Source organism: Synchiropus splendidus, chromosome 15 (assembly GCF_027744825.2).
Source record: "Synchiropus splendidus isolate RoL2022-P1 chromosome 15, RoL_Sspl_1.0, whole genome shotgun sequence".
Taxonomy (NCBI): Eukaryota; Metazoa; Chordata; class Actinopteri; order Syngnathiformes; family Callionymidae; genus Synchiropus; species Synchiropus splendidus.
This window is the reverse complement of record NC_071348.1, coordinates 4,643,558-4,658,479: the sequence shown is the minus strand read 5'-3', so window position 1 is coordinate 4,658,479 and position 14,922 is coordinate 4,643,558. Positions and strand designations below refer to the sequence as shown.

Here is a 14,922-nt window from a genome sequence, read left to right as displayed (position 1 = left end):
TCAGAGATCAACCATGTTTGCCCGGCGCTCGTTCCGAGGAACACTCACTCACCTGCAGCAGCTGCGACGGAAGAATGGTACGGTTGGTTTCCTGACACCACGCCACCATGTGCTCGGGGAAAAATGTCTGCCAGAGACACGACAGTTTCAGACACGCCGAATCCTTCCACACATGTTGAATTCATGTCTTTCACATGAATATCTGACATTTCAGTTAACATCCCATATAGATATTCCTTCTCATCTTGATCGTATTATGTATACATAGATATTATTACCTTTTTTTTAATGTTTGATTCAAAAACGTTTATTTTTTTAAATACAGTATTGAACAAAAAAATTAAAACGACGCACACATAAATTTTGCGTCATTATACAGTTGGTATTTATGTTAGAAATAATTTATATGATCATTAAAAATCATCTTGGTGTTTATTTCTGAACTGAATTATGCAAGATATTTTAGAAAAAAAAACCCTTCATCTTTTTAGTTTTTATAAGTTTTGGTTTTTTAACTCAAATGCTTGACCAAATAAATTAGGACAGTATTATTTTTCTCATTTTATGTTTTGTAAACATTTGCCCCCCCCAAATGATGTCATTATTAATATTTTATTGCGTCATGTTTCATCTGTCCTCAACACAGGGTCTAGAGTCTGATTTGTCTTTCTGTCTTGTCACTTTCACAGTGACATTAAAACAAAGCAGTGAGAAGCACACGCCGCTGAGAACACTTCTGAAAATCTGATCTGAAACAGTCAGATTAGTGTTTTCTACGTTCTTCACCTAAATGCTGAGCAGAACATGAGTGACATTTTAGTCTCGATGGTTTTGACAGTGTCTCACATTAATGTCTACGCTCTGTCCTGACTGACTGGGACTGTCGTCAGGTTCAACTCTGACGTGACTCGATCCTGTGCTTCCACCCTGAAGCTCCTCTGTAACTGCTGAGAACCCCGACGACATTAACAAGCGCCGGTCTGGTATTTTAACAACCTTCAGGTTCAGAGCGAGTCGGGAGTGACACGACACGGAGGAGAAAAACATTACCAGGGGGTTTCTGAAGAATTCATATTTGGCATAGTTCTTCCTGAAGAGGAATCTGCTGTCGCTGTTCATGGAGGTCTGGACCTGCAGCACCAGCTCATGGTCCTCCAGGCAGCGCTCTGGACACACGGAGCAGACACACTCAACCAAAACAGTCAGAGTCAAATGAACGTCGACCGTCAGGCGAGTCACACCATGGTGAGTCACCGTGACGACACACTCTTCAACGTTACTCCTCAAACAAATAACTTCAACCGTCAGGAACCAAACAAAGAGTCTCGTGTCGGGAGCAACGTCTTCTGAACAAACCGAGGGCTGAGTCACCATGAGGTCACCGCAACACGTGAATGTAAAGTTAGGTAACAGTCGACTCTTCAGATGATCGACAGATTCCTTCCCTCAGCATCACCTCACTGAAAAGTGACACAGGACAAGCACACATGTATGTACAGTTCCACAACATTGTCCAGCGCAACACACAATGTTTGCCACCAAACTGCACCCGAAAATGACCCGGACCGCCTTGCAAGGTGGGACGTTACAGTTACCCACCCACCAGTCATGTGACCCAGCCACACTCGACTCTGACACCAACCTCAGTCCCACTCAGTTCCTCAACCATCATCTCCAACAATCGGCTGGAGGAGACGTTGCTAAACGTTTGGCGAGCATGTGACCGGATGCTGGCCTCCCATTGGCTCCCTCCTTGAATGGCTCAGAGGGAGATGGAGATTACTTCATCCCATCTGAGTGAGTCACTCGTCGCACATGAGGATAATACTGTGTGAGACGGTGACACAAAGAGTCCGGGGAGACTGAATTGGGGCGGGTCCGGCTCAGAAGATTAACCAAGGGTCCAAGACTTGCAGTTATCACAAAGTTTACCTCAAGGAAATGGTCAGTATCGGTTTGTTTTCTATGTCAAAAAAAAAGTCATTTATTATTGGCCACAATAAATGACTTGGTGGGCCCCATTTGGCCCCCTGGCCTTCAGTTTGATGCAGGAAAGCAGAGCCACAGAGTTGCTTCACACTTCAAGTGCACGGCACCCCACCTGCGCTCATCTGAAGCTGCCTGGACTTGGTATCAGCCCGTGTCTGTGAGGTGTGTGTTCTGGTTCAGCTCACAGCCAAACATGATGTCATCCCAAACAAACCCTTGTGAAGGAGTTGGGCAGCACCGCTGAGAAGCGTAATCGGATCATGACGGACGGTGAAACGGTGAAACACTAGCACGCAGCTTTGGGGCACGTTCCAGTGAATAGAGCCGCTTTAAACGCGTCACATGAGTGTGTCACATGGTGCAGGGAGTCTGTCACGTCTGCGGCGGCCATCTTGGTTCCAGCAAACCATTCCAGGCTCCAAAAACAAAAAGGACCCGAGGGAGCATTCCACTTGTAACCTTCGCGGCAGTCTTGACCAGAGACTAGGAACGGCTTTGCGCATCGACTCGAGCGACTTGCACATTAAAGCTGGCGCTGTCGTGGGATTGAAAGCGACTTCATGGGTGCTGTGTTAGAAAGCGCACCACTCTGTTTGCTCGAGGGCGAATCAATATATTTAACCTACATACTTTGGAAAGCTGGATGAGTGAGCTTCGCGGCTAACAGCGCCACGGAAGACTCTCACACTCCAATATAGAAGCCGGCGACTCTGCTGTGGTCATGTGACCTCTTCCCAGGAATAACGGAGGAGGATGTGACTCAGGACGTATGAGGAATGATGCAACCCTCCAACCATGAACTTTACAGTCAAGCAAAACTGAAACTGGTGACGGGAACATGCGGGAAAGTACCAAGTTTGCCACCAAAGTCCACACAACTGTTTGATCTGAATCTTCTCGGCCGGCACTTTACAAATAGTTACTCAGTTGACCTGATTTCAATCCTCTATACGTTTGAGTTGAAAATCGACACCTGACATCAGCCAAAAGGACTTTTCTCTTTCATCATTTCCCATGATAAATATGTGAAGTTTGTGGGAAAAAAAATGAAAGGGATTTAGGTTTCATGTGGAAGAATTCAAGTAAAGACAAATGACACCTCAACCAGTAGAAAAGTAACCTGAACTGAAAAAAATCCAGTGATGAATCGATATAAACATTAAGGATCAAAGGGACAGTAATGGTATGTCACGTCGATAAACAAGCTGATGCTCACCCCAAACAACCACTGAGAAAGTGCTCATCGATCAACACGCAGGTCATGGTTTGAACAGAGGAGACGCTTGATATTTGAGTTCTTCACAAGCAGAACACGGTGTTATTATTGTGCGTGTCATTCTTATAGTTCCAGTGTCGTTCGTGGAGTCGTGTTTACTCGCTGTTCCTAGGTGTACAGCCACTGTCTACACACGCAGCTTCGCTGTGCATTTGAGTGATGACAAGTCTTTGCGTGCACATGACATAGAGTGTGTTTGCCATCACGCTGGCCTGCGTGGGAACGCCGGCGACATGCCTGTGTGTGCGCGCGGACGCGCGAGCCTGCAGGAGACCGCTCACCTGACAGGCTGGGGGAATTCGTGTGTTGCCACTTACCTAGCCCCAGCAGCGGGTGGTGCTCAACAAGTGCCCAACTGTTGTCGTCCACACAATGGCTTTTATAGACCAGGAGCTGGCAGAGGTCTCTCGCCGTCATGTCTGCTGGGATCTCCACCACTTTGCCCATCCCGTCTTCACTGAAGATCTTCACAATCTGACGGAGAGAGTCGCGTTAAAATGACGGACGCAGCCGGCGAGCACGTCGACAGTCACCATTGCAAGACATCTGACCGCCGCGTCGCACACCGAGTCGCCAGTTCTGTGTGGTGGTTATAATCTAAGTGTTGTGCCATAGCAAATGCTAGCACACGCTGCAGTCAGATCACACAGATGTGAAGATCCAAGACACAAACAGCAGCGAGAGGAAGCATTGCGTCGATATTCAGAAAGATAACGTCACACTTGGCACAAGTCAGGCCCAAAAGGTCTCTCAGCCATCCGGAGCGGTCAGGAGGAAATCAATTCACATCCATTCAGTCAGCCCGAAACGCGTGGGCCGGCATCCCAGCCGCCCGGTGCGAGACCCGAGGCTGAGAAGGAGCGACCTTACCTCCACGGAGCGCAGTAGGCAGCAGTCCGGGGAACACGAAGGCATTTTCGGAGGGAGCCTTGGCTCATACACGCCGACACACGACAGCCTGTCTCTCAGCAAGCTGCGACAGTTGTGCTACCTGTCACCTACTCTGGAGACCCTGCCCCGTCTGTCCGGGCCACTGGCTCCCACCAAACAGCCGAAAAAAAAAGGAGCGCGGTGAGCTTCAGCGCAGAGAGAAAGGCTCAGATGTGAGCAGGTACTGTACAGAGCTTCCAGTGCCGGTCGAGTCTGACAACTATCTTTCTTTCTCTCCCTCCCTCCCTCCCTCCCTCTCTCTCTCTCTCTCCCCCTTCACAAAGGGTAACAGCCTCAGCCACAGGCTCTGAATCAAACCACACACTCAGCAGCCAATCACACGGCTCCAGCAGGCTGATGTAATCATTCCCACACACACACACACACACACACACAGACGCACAGTCATCCACAGAACTTTTGCAGACCTCTTCCTGCTTCTCTCCCTTCCTGACTGGGAAAAGAAGTTGGTGACACTTTTCTCTTCCCCAGCTTCTTGTCCTCTCTCCCTCCCTTCCTCCCGCCCCGTGGCTTCACTTTGAACTCATTCAGATCTCTCTGCCTCTCGCAGCAGAAACCAGACTCATTACACAGCAAATGAAATGAAACAAACCTGGAGCTGCACTCCAGCACTCCGACCTTCTCCTCCCCTGCTGGAGAGCTTCGTGCCAACATTCCTTCTCCCTCAAGAACAAAAAAAAACGGGAGACTTTTGCACGCACACAGCACCCCTCCCTTTAACTTCGATATTTAATATGGCATCAGGCGGACAAAAGCGCCGACACGCCCGTCTGGGAAAGGCGGTCGTCCGATTATTCGACAGGTAATCGAGGTGGGAGTGAGGATGTGTGTCAGCGCACAAGGCAGCAGGAAGGACTCGGAGCCGTCAACCAGATACAACTTAATGAATGTAGTGGGAACCGTCGGGGAGGGAGCGGTGGGGGGAGGGGAGGGAGAGAAAGAGGAGTGTGTGTGAGAGCCGGAATGAGTGCACGTATGTGTGCACGCATGTCACAGCGAGAGGGACCGGCAGAGGAAAGTGGGCGCGAGACCTGGGGATGACACACTGCAGCAGAATGTGTAGCATGAATGCTTCCCACTGTGAACCACACGTCCAGCCTCTACAGCTGTCTCCCCGGAACGCCCACTCACCGCCGCAGAGACGCGCACTCGCACAGCAACACGCCCTCGTGTCTGTCACTCTCAGCTAGCCAGAAGGGAAAGCCCCAAAAAAGGCTGCGTCTTGGCTGCCAAACGTGTTGAATCAGAGGCAGCTGATGCAACCGCCGTTATTGCCATGTACAGATGCACTTTATTCAGCGCTTTTAATATGCAAATCTCAGCCAGACACGCAACACTACGCTGACACGCTAACCCGCCTTTTATGACACACAGAACCAGTCCAGGTGAGGTCGCTAAGCAGCCAATCAGATGTCTAGATTTAGGAGCGGGAATAATAAGTGGGAAAATAACATCATGAAGAAAAAACTGCACTACAAGTCACATTTTATTTTAAAATATCTCTTGCATGAAGCGTTAACACCACGCAGGTCCTGCCGTAAAACATCAGCGCTCCCGACATGAAGTCGAGCGGAGAGTTGAGGGAAGCAGGCCGACCGAGAAACAAGGAAACAAAGGAAGGATTCTTGACATTTCGTTTTTCCGTCAACTATTTCCATTTCCTGTTGCTATGAGGCTCAATCGCGCGAGAGTTCTAGCTTACAGCACGACCTTCTCAATCATCAGGGACGGGTCACGCATCACAGCTCGCGCCGGTCAGTTTAAGAACGTGAAATTATGAACAAGTCACACACCTGAGTATAAGTTGCAGGACCAGAGAAACTTGGTAATCTTTCTTAGTGTTTTTTAACTTTGTGCAGCAGCCGTTTTTGTTAGCATCAAGCTACATAAAACCAAACACATGTTTGGGCCCCACTGAAGAGAGCATTAGCATTAACATGTGTAGCATGTGTGCGCTTGAGTTCATGTAGTTCTGCTGTACACCAGTTCCATTCTGTCTAACCTCTTGAGTCACCAGGACTCACTTGGGAGTGTGGGATTCACTCACCGTCCTTCATCTTGACTCACTTCCTGCCCTCGAACGATTCTGAACGCCGCATTCCTGCTAGCTCACCAACTCCACCGCAAACAACTACAGCACCAGGAGTACTTCACGACTCATAGTTGATGTCACGAGCAGGTAACACCATGAGGGCACTGTCTCAAAGTCAAATATTAAATTTATATTCAAATTTTATTTGAATATATTTAGAGCAAATATAGCATGCTATTTGCAGAAAATGTTACGCAAATTTGTTCTGGTTATTTTAGCGCAGGTTAATCAGCCGCGTAGGCTTCAACTCTGAAATTCAACTACAATTTATAGATCAAAGTTTCCACTGCGATTGCAGTCTGGTAAGACGGTATTAGCAATGTGACCAGTGATGAAAAGTCACATGACGGATTTAAAATGATGTGAGCTGGTCCTCAACCTCCAACTAAACCCCAAAGTCTGGATTAGATTAACAGCCGATTCACTCTGAGAAACAGTGGTACGTTTCCAGAACGCTTTATATTTAGAATAGTTGTGGTTATTAGAGGCTTTTTTCTTGTAGATTACATTGTACTTCTTTTTTCCAGTGAATTTTTTACGATTTCAGAATGGTTCTTTTCTCCTCCAGCAGTATTTATCATACATTTACTCATTTTACGACCGTCACTGAAGGTGAAGTGAGTAGATTTATCATGTATTTTAGCCAATACAAATTCCGTCTTCATGAATTCAATGGGTATTTTTCTTTGTTGGTTTCTTTCTGTCAGTCACGCTGTCCGCCCACATTAGTGCCACTGTCTTGAAATCTGACTGTCCACCTCAGCAAAGCTAAACCCATTTGAAAGAACAACACAGCAAAATCGAGTGCACAACCTGGTAACTAGCAGGCGACCACTTCACCTCATGATCTCCAGGGCTCTATTCTTTGGGAAAATAATAATTATATACCAATCGTTGGTCACGAGGAAGCGGATTTTGTCGGCGTTACCTCACCCCTAGCCTTTCCACAAATCTGCTCCACACAGAAATGAAAGTGGAAATTGAAAGCCATGAAAGAAAGCGAGGGCCTTTTGGGCCGGGCCGGGTCTCTCTGTGATGACTGGGGTCTGATAACTTGCTGTGACGTAACCCCCCCCGAGGGCTGCAGCTCCGGGCGACACGCACCTAAAGAAACACACGTGTCGCTGAAGTCTACCATTGGCTCGCTGCTGCTGTGCATATCATGAGCACATGCGAGTCAGTATCCACAGAAACATAATCTTGCGTGAAACCAAGACGGGACACAAAGCAGCCAGATGCATGATGAGAACATGCTTTGGTGTGTGCAGCCGCTCACATGCACCTCTGTGCGGCGAGAATCGGCTGCCGCGCTAAAAATAGTTCCGTCGGTGTTGCATACACGTTACGCGCCTTTACATCAGATTGAAGTTCCTGAAGAAGACACAGAGTCGAAATCCACCACCAGATTGACAACGCTCACGTTTGTCGGCGTTAAACATGGCCGACACGTTTCTTCATTCATGGGACAGGAACTGGGTGAGGCAAGACGACAATAAACATGACATCTCTGGAATAAATCACAGAGACGGAGTCAAGCGAACAGCTGTCCGTAGTCACTCGTAGTCAAAGCATCTATTCACACGCCAACGGCATCAAAGGTCAACGTTCTGTCAGCATCAAAGGCACATTTTTCATCAGATCACAAGCATTTCTGTTTTCTACAGAGTTCAGAATGTGTCTTTGAACCCAACCCAAGGAAGGGACAAGGACTCGCGAACCACAGCAGGAGACAGCATCTGGATGGTCTTCAGCCATGTTGTCTCCGTGCTACTAGGTCTAAGACGCAGCGTGTGTGTTGTCTGGTCTTCTCTGTGCTGAAGAGACACACGTGTTCCAGCAGTGTGCTGGATCATGATGCTGCCAACAATTTTCCAATTTTAATCCTGCTACCTTCCCCGAAAAACTCATGGCATATATCAGCCTCAGGGCCATTAAAAAATACCCCCACCCAAAAAAAACAACGCATCTTAAGTTGAAACGATTCACTATTTCACAAAGTGTATGTTTTGTTTGAGTTTATCAGCTCAGCAAAAGCCCTCCTTTTTTTCCCCCTCTGGTAATTGGCAGGCTGTTGTTGGCGGGTCACTGCCGCCCACCTCCCATACTGTCAGAATTTAGCAGAGACTGCTCCGTCTTTGTTTTAAAAAAAGAACAGTGGCCATTGAAAAGCTGATTTGGCTCATCCAACCCGACTCACCTCCCATTAACAAGTGCTCTCTATCAAGACCCCGCGACTGTAGCGCGGTGCTGTGTGTGGTCTGGGCCGCCCCTGGAAACTGACGTTGGGATGATGAGATGCAGACACAAAAACCTGAATGGACCCAGAGACAATTGGCAGTCCCCATTGAGCGCCCGCAGTCAGCAGGAGTGGGTGGCACTCGCCGAGAAAACTGCTGAGTCATGAGGAGGAGACGGGGAACTGTCCCGTGTCATCCAATTACTGCGTCAAATTAAGACCCAAGACACAGAGGCCTATCTGGGCTCAACAAAGCCAGAGATGGCATGAAGGGAAGCAAGGAAGGGGGGTGGGAGGAGAAGCTGCTCAGTGCACACCGACAATACCAAGTCATGTACTGTGGCAGGCTGCCACCGCCTCAGCTGCGCAGTCATGCATCTGATCACTACTGTATATCGGCTGGTTCGCCCACAGAGCCGCTCTGTCCGTAAACAATGGCTTCTTCACACCAGCTGGCCCAAAGTAGAGGGGTGGAGGGTTCCCAAGATGACCTGGGTCACGTTGGATTAGCAATGCTGGTCAGAGGGCACAAATTCAGGTCAAATGTTTTAAAAAGGCACGATAAATACAGAGCAAGCGTGAAGACCTGGACTCACACCAGTCCACTCCAACAGGTCTTGAGTATCCAGGAGAGGCTTCTCCAAGACTGTCCTGTATGACCAAGACCCTCTCCCAGTCTTCAAGGGAGACTCCACGCCCCCGGATGGAGACAAATCTAAAACTTGTTTTTGAGACTCTCTGTCAGCTGTTTCCTCAGCAGCACGTTCAACAGTCATTTGTTGCTCTTCACGTTGCAAGCGGCCACTAACCGAAAACCCTCAACTAAAGCCATCAGTTGAGGGTTGAGAACTGAACCGAAAACAAAAGGGATGGCGGCGATGGCACAGTGGAATTCTCAGCGGGGGTATCAAGCACCGGGCAGAGAGGGACCGAATTAACCTCGGGATCCCAGGTGGCGCTACGACGAATGACTTGTAGATGGGGTTCATTTGAGTCATGGGGAAAATGTGGGATCCGAAATAACGTGATTTTTGGTGACCATATCTTTCATTGAAATAGAAGTAGCCTTCCCATATGCCACAGCCTTTGTTATAACGGCGGCACCCAGCAAAGATAAAACCAAGTGTGAGAAAAACACCTGTGTACTCAGAGATTTGTTGGGGAAAAGGACATGGCGCCGGCTGAGTAACCGCTCGGCGTGAATCAACAAATTCAGCAAAGTGACTAAGGAGGGAAAATGGGGCATCCACAAGGCGTCCTGCCTAAAAGTAGGGCATCCTATTTTCAGGAGCAGGAGTCCCCAGGACACCCGGACACCCAGCTAGCTAAAAGCCTGGCTATTAAAGTGGTCGGTCAGCTCAGGTCCAAACCTACCACGGGCATGATTTAACTTCCATGTGACAGAATCTCAACACCTAAATCCTGGATGTCTTAAACAAGATAAGTTGTTTGTTTGACCACACGCCGTCTTTAAGTACGTCTTGGCTGCACGGCTGCTTCAGTTACCTGCTGAGCTGCACCCAGCGTGAAGCCAGACATTTCACCAGCAGGCATAGAAATAGAAGGGGACTTATTATCGTACACGAGGGACCGTTGCCCAAAAACCCCGGGTAGCGAGTGTCTTCTCAGACCACTGCTGGTTCGGAGCCAGTGTCCAATTACAGCCGGGGGTGAGCGCGAAGGGGGTCGAGCAGTTGAGGGAAACAAAGAGGGACGTCACTGGTGTGATTTTAGCAATACAGTGCAACCAGAAACCGTCCAGTCACTGACAAGAGATAGCGATGATCTCATTTTTAAAGGCAACGTTAGCTCACCGCCGGCAGAACAGTCATTAGCAGAGATGTTCAGGAACCGAAACACCTAAAGGTCTTTGTGTCATTTGAGTAAAACAAGCATCGGCACCATCCGCTGCAGCTACAAACAAACCTTTCCCTTTTGAGTGGAATGACAGCGAGTGCCACGGGAAAGTACAGACTGTCCCCTGTAGCTGGGAGAGTTCTGTGCTGATGCCAAGTTCACAGTCTGTCATAAATCCTGCACTTCCAGCCGGGCACTTGTCTGTCTTTGTCTCTCCAGCAAACCACATTTCTCCAGCCCTGCTCCCGCATTTCGCAAACATACAGGGACAAAATGAAACGACCAGAAATGATGCCGTGCTTGTTCACAGCTGAACGCAACCATACGTTCCCTTCGCTACCTTTTCACTGCAGTATCATCAGAAATCTGAGCTGTCCTACTTTCCCTTAAAAAGAGCGACTGAACCAGAGGAGGGAAGAGAGATGTACAGTCTCCATGACCTACATGAGTCCAGCAACTTGGGTTTGGACAGATGAAATGCCCACAGGCTGCTGCTCACTGCTCTATTTGTCACACACTGGCACATAGGGGAACAGCATGGCGCTAAGAGGAAGGCCGGGTCCAGATACAGGCGCTGTCCTTGAGCACGCTTTTGGACTGGCGCTTCGCTTCTGGAACATCATCTGGCAGCCTTGACTCCAAGGCTTGACTCCGCTATCTATATTTCAGCAGGAAACGGAAGAGAACTGAAATGTGGTCATGTCATACTGCGCGCGCGTGACCTTGCCAGTTAGCTAGACGCACAAAAGAGAGCCGAGCGCTATCAGGGATTCCCATTAGCTGCAGGGGTAATGGGATCTCGCCCTATTAGCCGGGTGAAAGCTGGAGCTTCTAATCTTACACCGGGCCACTCCTGGGACAGGCACTGAAAGATGGACCATTAAAGGTGCATCGCCTCCTGAAGTCTGGGTGGTCTGCTATTTAGGAAGAACACTGACTCCGTATCACAGGTTTCAGCGGCTATTTTCAGCCGTGAAGTCCAACAGACCCAGATATTGCGTGTTATGGATTAGACGCCGACACTTTCCATTAAGGGTGCCAGACGCAATATAACTGGTTTTCTTGAGCTAAAGAAGTAGTGGAAAGTCCTGAGTGGAGTGCCACGGGGGATTATGGGTAATCGCAAAATGGCTATAATCCATGTATTATTTCCTTTAGCTTCATTCAGCAGTTCAGCTTGACTAAGTGAATACGAACAAGCCTGGTGTTATGAAAATATGAAGCGATGTGTCGACCTACAGCAGGCTTGTCCGGCCCTTCATCACATTCCATATTGCTCACAGCTTCTGTCACAAAACACATGATTTCATGAGAACCACACATGGACGATGACAGGATGTTAAAACATCCACATCTGGTTCGCTAAACTGAAGAGTTCTACTCTTCCTACTGACCCACTTTTGCTTATAAAGCTGCATAATCAGACACGAACGTACAGGATAAATAACCCACTCTATATTGTGGCATATGGAGAAGAAGTAGCAAATTCTTCTGGAACATAATCTGATACAAATATTGGTAAACATGGATCTACAGTTAGCATCAACAGCATTATCCGATCACAGTCTACCGTCTGCCTCCTCAATCCTTGACTCAAGTGTTTCATGTTTGTATTCTTTTTATTCCTAGCAGAAGAGTCACCTGTGTATCAGCATCATCTTCATCATTTTGTACATCGACAGCATAGCCCCAAGTAATTCCTACATCCATCATTTATTAAGACACAGCACAGTGTTACGGCATAAAAACGGCGTGTGGCTCAGTATCGTCACTTAAGGACGACACTGCATCTTTAATGACTCTCAACCTGTGAGAAGTGCAACGTGCGGTTTGGAACATAACAGCTGTGCTGATCAAGGGATTACCATAACCGACACTCCTTTCATTAAAATACGTTCATTATCTTGCGCAAATAGCGCAGATTAGACAGCTGGCCTGACTAAATGGAGAAAACAATCCCAATAATACATTGATTCAACAGAGCTAATGCCTTGCCTATTTGCCAGAGCCACGTTTATTAGCGGTGAATCGGTTCAGTTCAGCCAGTTCAGTTCCCCAGGTCCAGTGTGTGAGAGGCTCTGTGTCAGCCGCCGCCGCCAGCAGGTTGAGACATGTTTCCATTAAGGATAAATATAGACACGACATGTGAGGAGTTGCAGGCTCCACCTGTCTGGAGCTGCTCCAGGTAACATTTGTTTAACCACAGCTGAACAATTTGTATTTCACAGCTCCAAATACTGCAAATCCACTTAGTCACTGGAGTTGTTACGGGTGTGTGTGTGTGTGTGGACTCCATATCCAGAACGCGGGAGCACATGAGCCTGCGGGGGTCGCGCTGTCCCACTCGAAACGTACTCGAACATAACTTGACGCTACGAAGTCCTGCTTTCACGCCAACAAGGTTTCAGCAACCAATGAGCCAGGAAGTGCGAAAGATTTAAACAGTATGGAGCCGGTCCTCGCTGAGCCGCCATCAAACACTCGCAGCAGAGCACTCGCCCATGCAGTTTGTTTTATTATTCATATTCACCTCAGGTGTCAGTCGGACGTGAATTATACAAGCGGTCCAAACAAGAAAGTTCAAGCACACGCTGCAAAAACAAACTCCTGCTTAGTAATGCTGCAGTCGTGCGAGACATACATCAGGTGCCTGAGGGGCCAGGTCCGCCAGTGCTCCAGAGCGTGAGGCGGCAGATATCAGCTCTGCCTGGAGAGCACATCAGCGCCACCATGAGAAGCACGCGGACACAACTGGTGGAAAGGCAAAAGACATTGAGGTGTCACCTCAGGAGAACAGCGTCTTCCATCATACCAGACAGTGATGTCCCTTTATTTCCCTGCCTGACAGAGATTCGGGACCAAAAAAACACAAATAGGTGGCACCTGAAACCCCATGGTGTATTCAATATGGTTAGGTAAACAGGAGGCTCTAGCTCCAGAACATACATTTGGGCCAACGTGTAAGTTGATCACAAACATGGAGAACAAGAGCCCTACCTTTTGACTCAGCACCATATTTCGTCTTCTCTTTCTTGTTGACTTTCACCACTAACTTTCAGTTATTGGCCTAAAATTGGCCCCAGGACCTTGAGTTTGTGACACTCATAGCCATCACGATCAAATGGTCATGACAGATATAGTTGTAGTCAGGCTGTCTGTTTCACAGACCTTCTGGAGTTATACACATCAAGTTCGACACATTGCTTCAGACAGAAAGACACTTTTGGTCACCTAACAACGCTGTCACTCCAGGGACCAGTCAGCCTCACATTTCCTTCACACTCCTCGCCCCAGACTGGGGCGCAGAACTGGGCAGGTCTGAGCCAAGAATTCCCAAACCATGCGAGGGTGAATACTGGTTCCTCACAGCCATTTTTGGTCTTCACCAGGTGAAGTTTCCCATCCCAAGATATTTCAGGAAGAGCCTGTGTGGACGAAGACGGGCTGATGCAATAAACACAAGTAAAATGAATTGAAAGCAGATGGCCAAGGTGGGCTGGAATACCAGGGAACGCAGCGCGAGACGGGACATCCTGCTGAAGTACAGCAAATCCAACTAAATCTGACCGAGTCAGCGTTCCCACACCAGAGCGTCTGGGACCGTTATTAGAACACAGCGAGCCTCCGTCCATCACGTCACTCAAAAGTAACCCGCGCAATAACTCGGCGAACTTTCAGAACATTTATGCAACGACACGAGGCTGGTGTCATCAACGTCGACACTCTGTTACCGACGTTCTGCGCTATAAATAAATCGAGCCCGAGTTTTAATCAGTCCAAGTGAGGTTGTTTGGAAACGGCGTGTTCCCATCTGTGAGAACTCCAACACGTTCTGTCCTGGGCCCATGGCTGACAGCTGATATACAGACTCAATGTTGCGCTTTTAAGTCGCACATCATCCAGCGCTGCCAGCGAGTGGAGCAATGTCTGGTTTGCTGAGTCCATTCAGGTCACATAACAAGTTCTGTAATAACATGCTAATGCTTTACAGCTACTTTAATACGTGGCGTGTTCAAAATTATACGAGTGAATGAGCTTGTACTATTGATAAAGCTAACTGCTCAGTAAATTACAAAGTTATTCACCATGCTACGCTAATTGCTAAATGCTGAGCAAATAAGAGAAATGGAAAACATTTTTCCTCTTCGCGACTTACCCTGAACGGTTTTAGGCTGACGACAGGTCGAATCATTTTTAAGAGTTGAAAACTTTAGGATTAATGATTTTCCATCAGGTTAAGTTTTCAAAAATAGGAGCATAAGGGGGGAATATTAAACAAAAAATTATTAAAAAAATATATATTAAAAAAAAAAAACTTCGGAAAACCTGTTACGAAAAATGAATCGTTAAAAAAAAGGTATAAATAGAAACTGTATTGCGGAAAAAAAAGAGTCTGTCCATGTATATATAACTGCAAAGTAACAGTATAAACCGGAATTCATTTCACATTTCACTACATATTCGAAGCAATACATTATTTCTGCTCAGTTAATACTTCCATACCAGCATGAAGCCGAGCAG

At 47.7% G+C, this 14,922-nt stretch overlaps 1 protein-coding gene across 4 annotated transcripts in view; it reads right to left on the bottom strand.

Moving 5' to 3' along the window:
- The window catches only part of grb10b (growth factor receptor-bound protein 10b), a 46,410-nt gene that overhangs the window by 4,936 nt on the left and 26,552 nt on the right, over positions 1-14,922 (bottom strand). For 2 of the 4 annotated variants that reach the window (XM_053843937.1, XM_053843938.1), the window contains exons 6-8: positions 3,583-3,739; positions 1,051-1,166; positions 53-127 (exon numbers count right to left, since the gene is read on the bottom strand). In XM_053843937.1, the coding sequence (XP_053699912.1) occupies positions 53-127; positions 1,051-1,166; positions 3,583-3,739 (348 nt within the window). Of the gene's footprint in view, positions 1-52; positions 128-1,050; positions 1,167-3,582; positions 3,740-4,135; positions 5,502-14,922 lie in introns of those variants that run through there. The other 2 variants (XM_053843940.1, XM_053843939.1) reach the window with 2 other exon arrangements.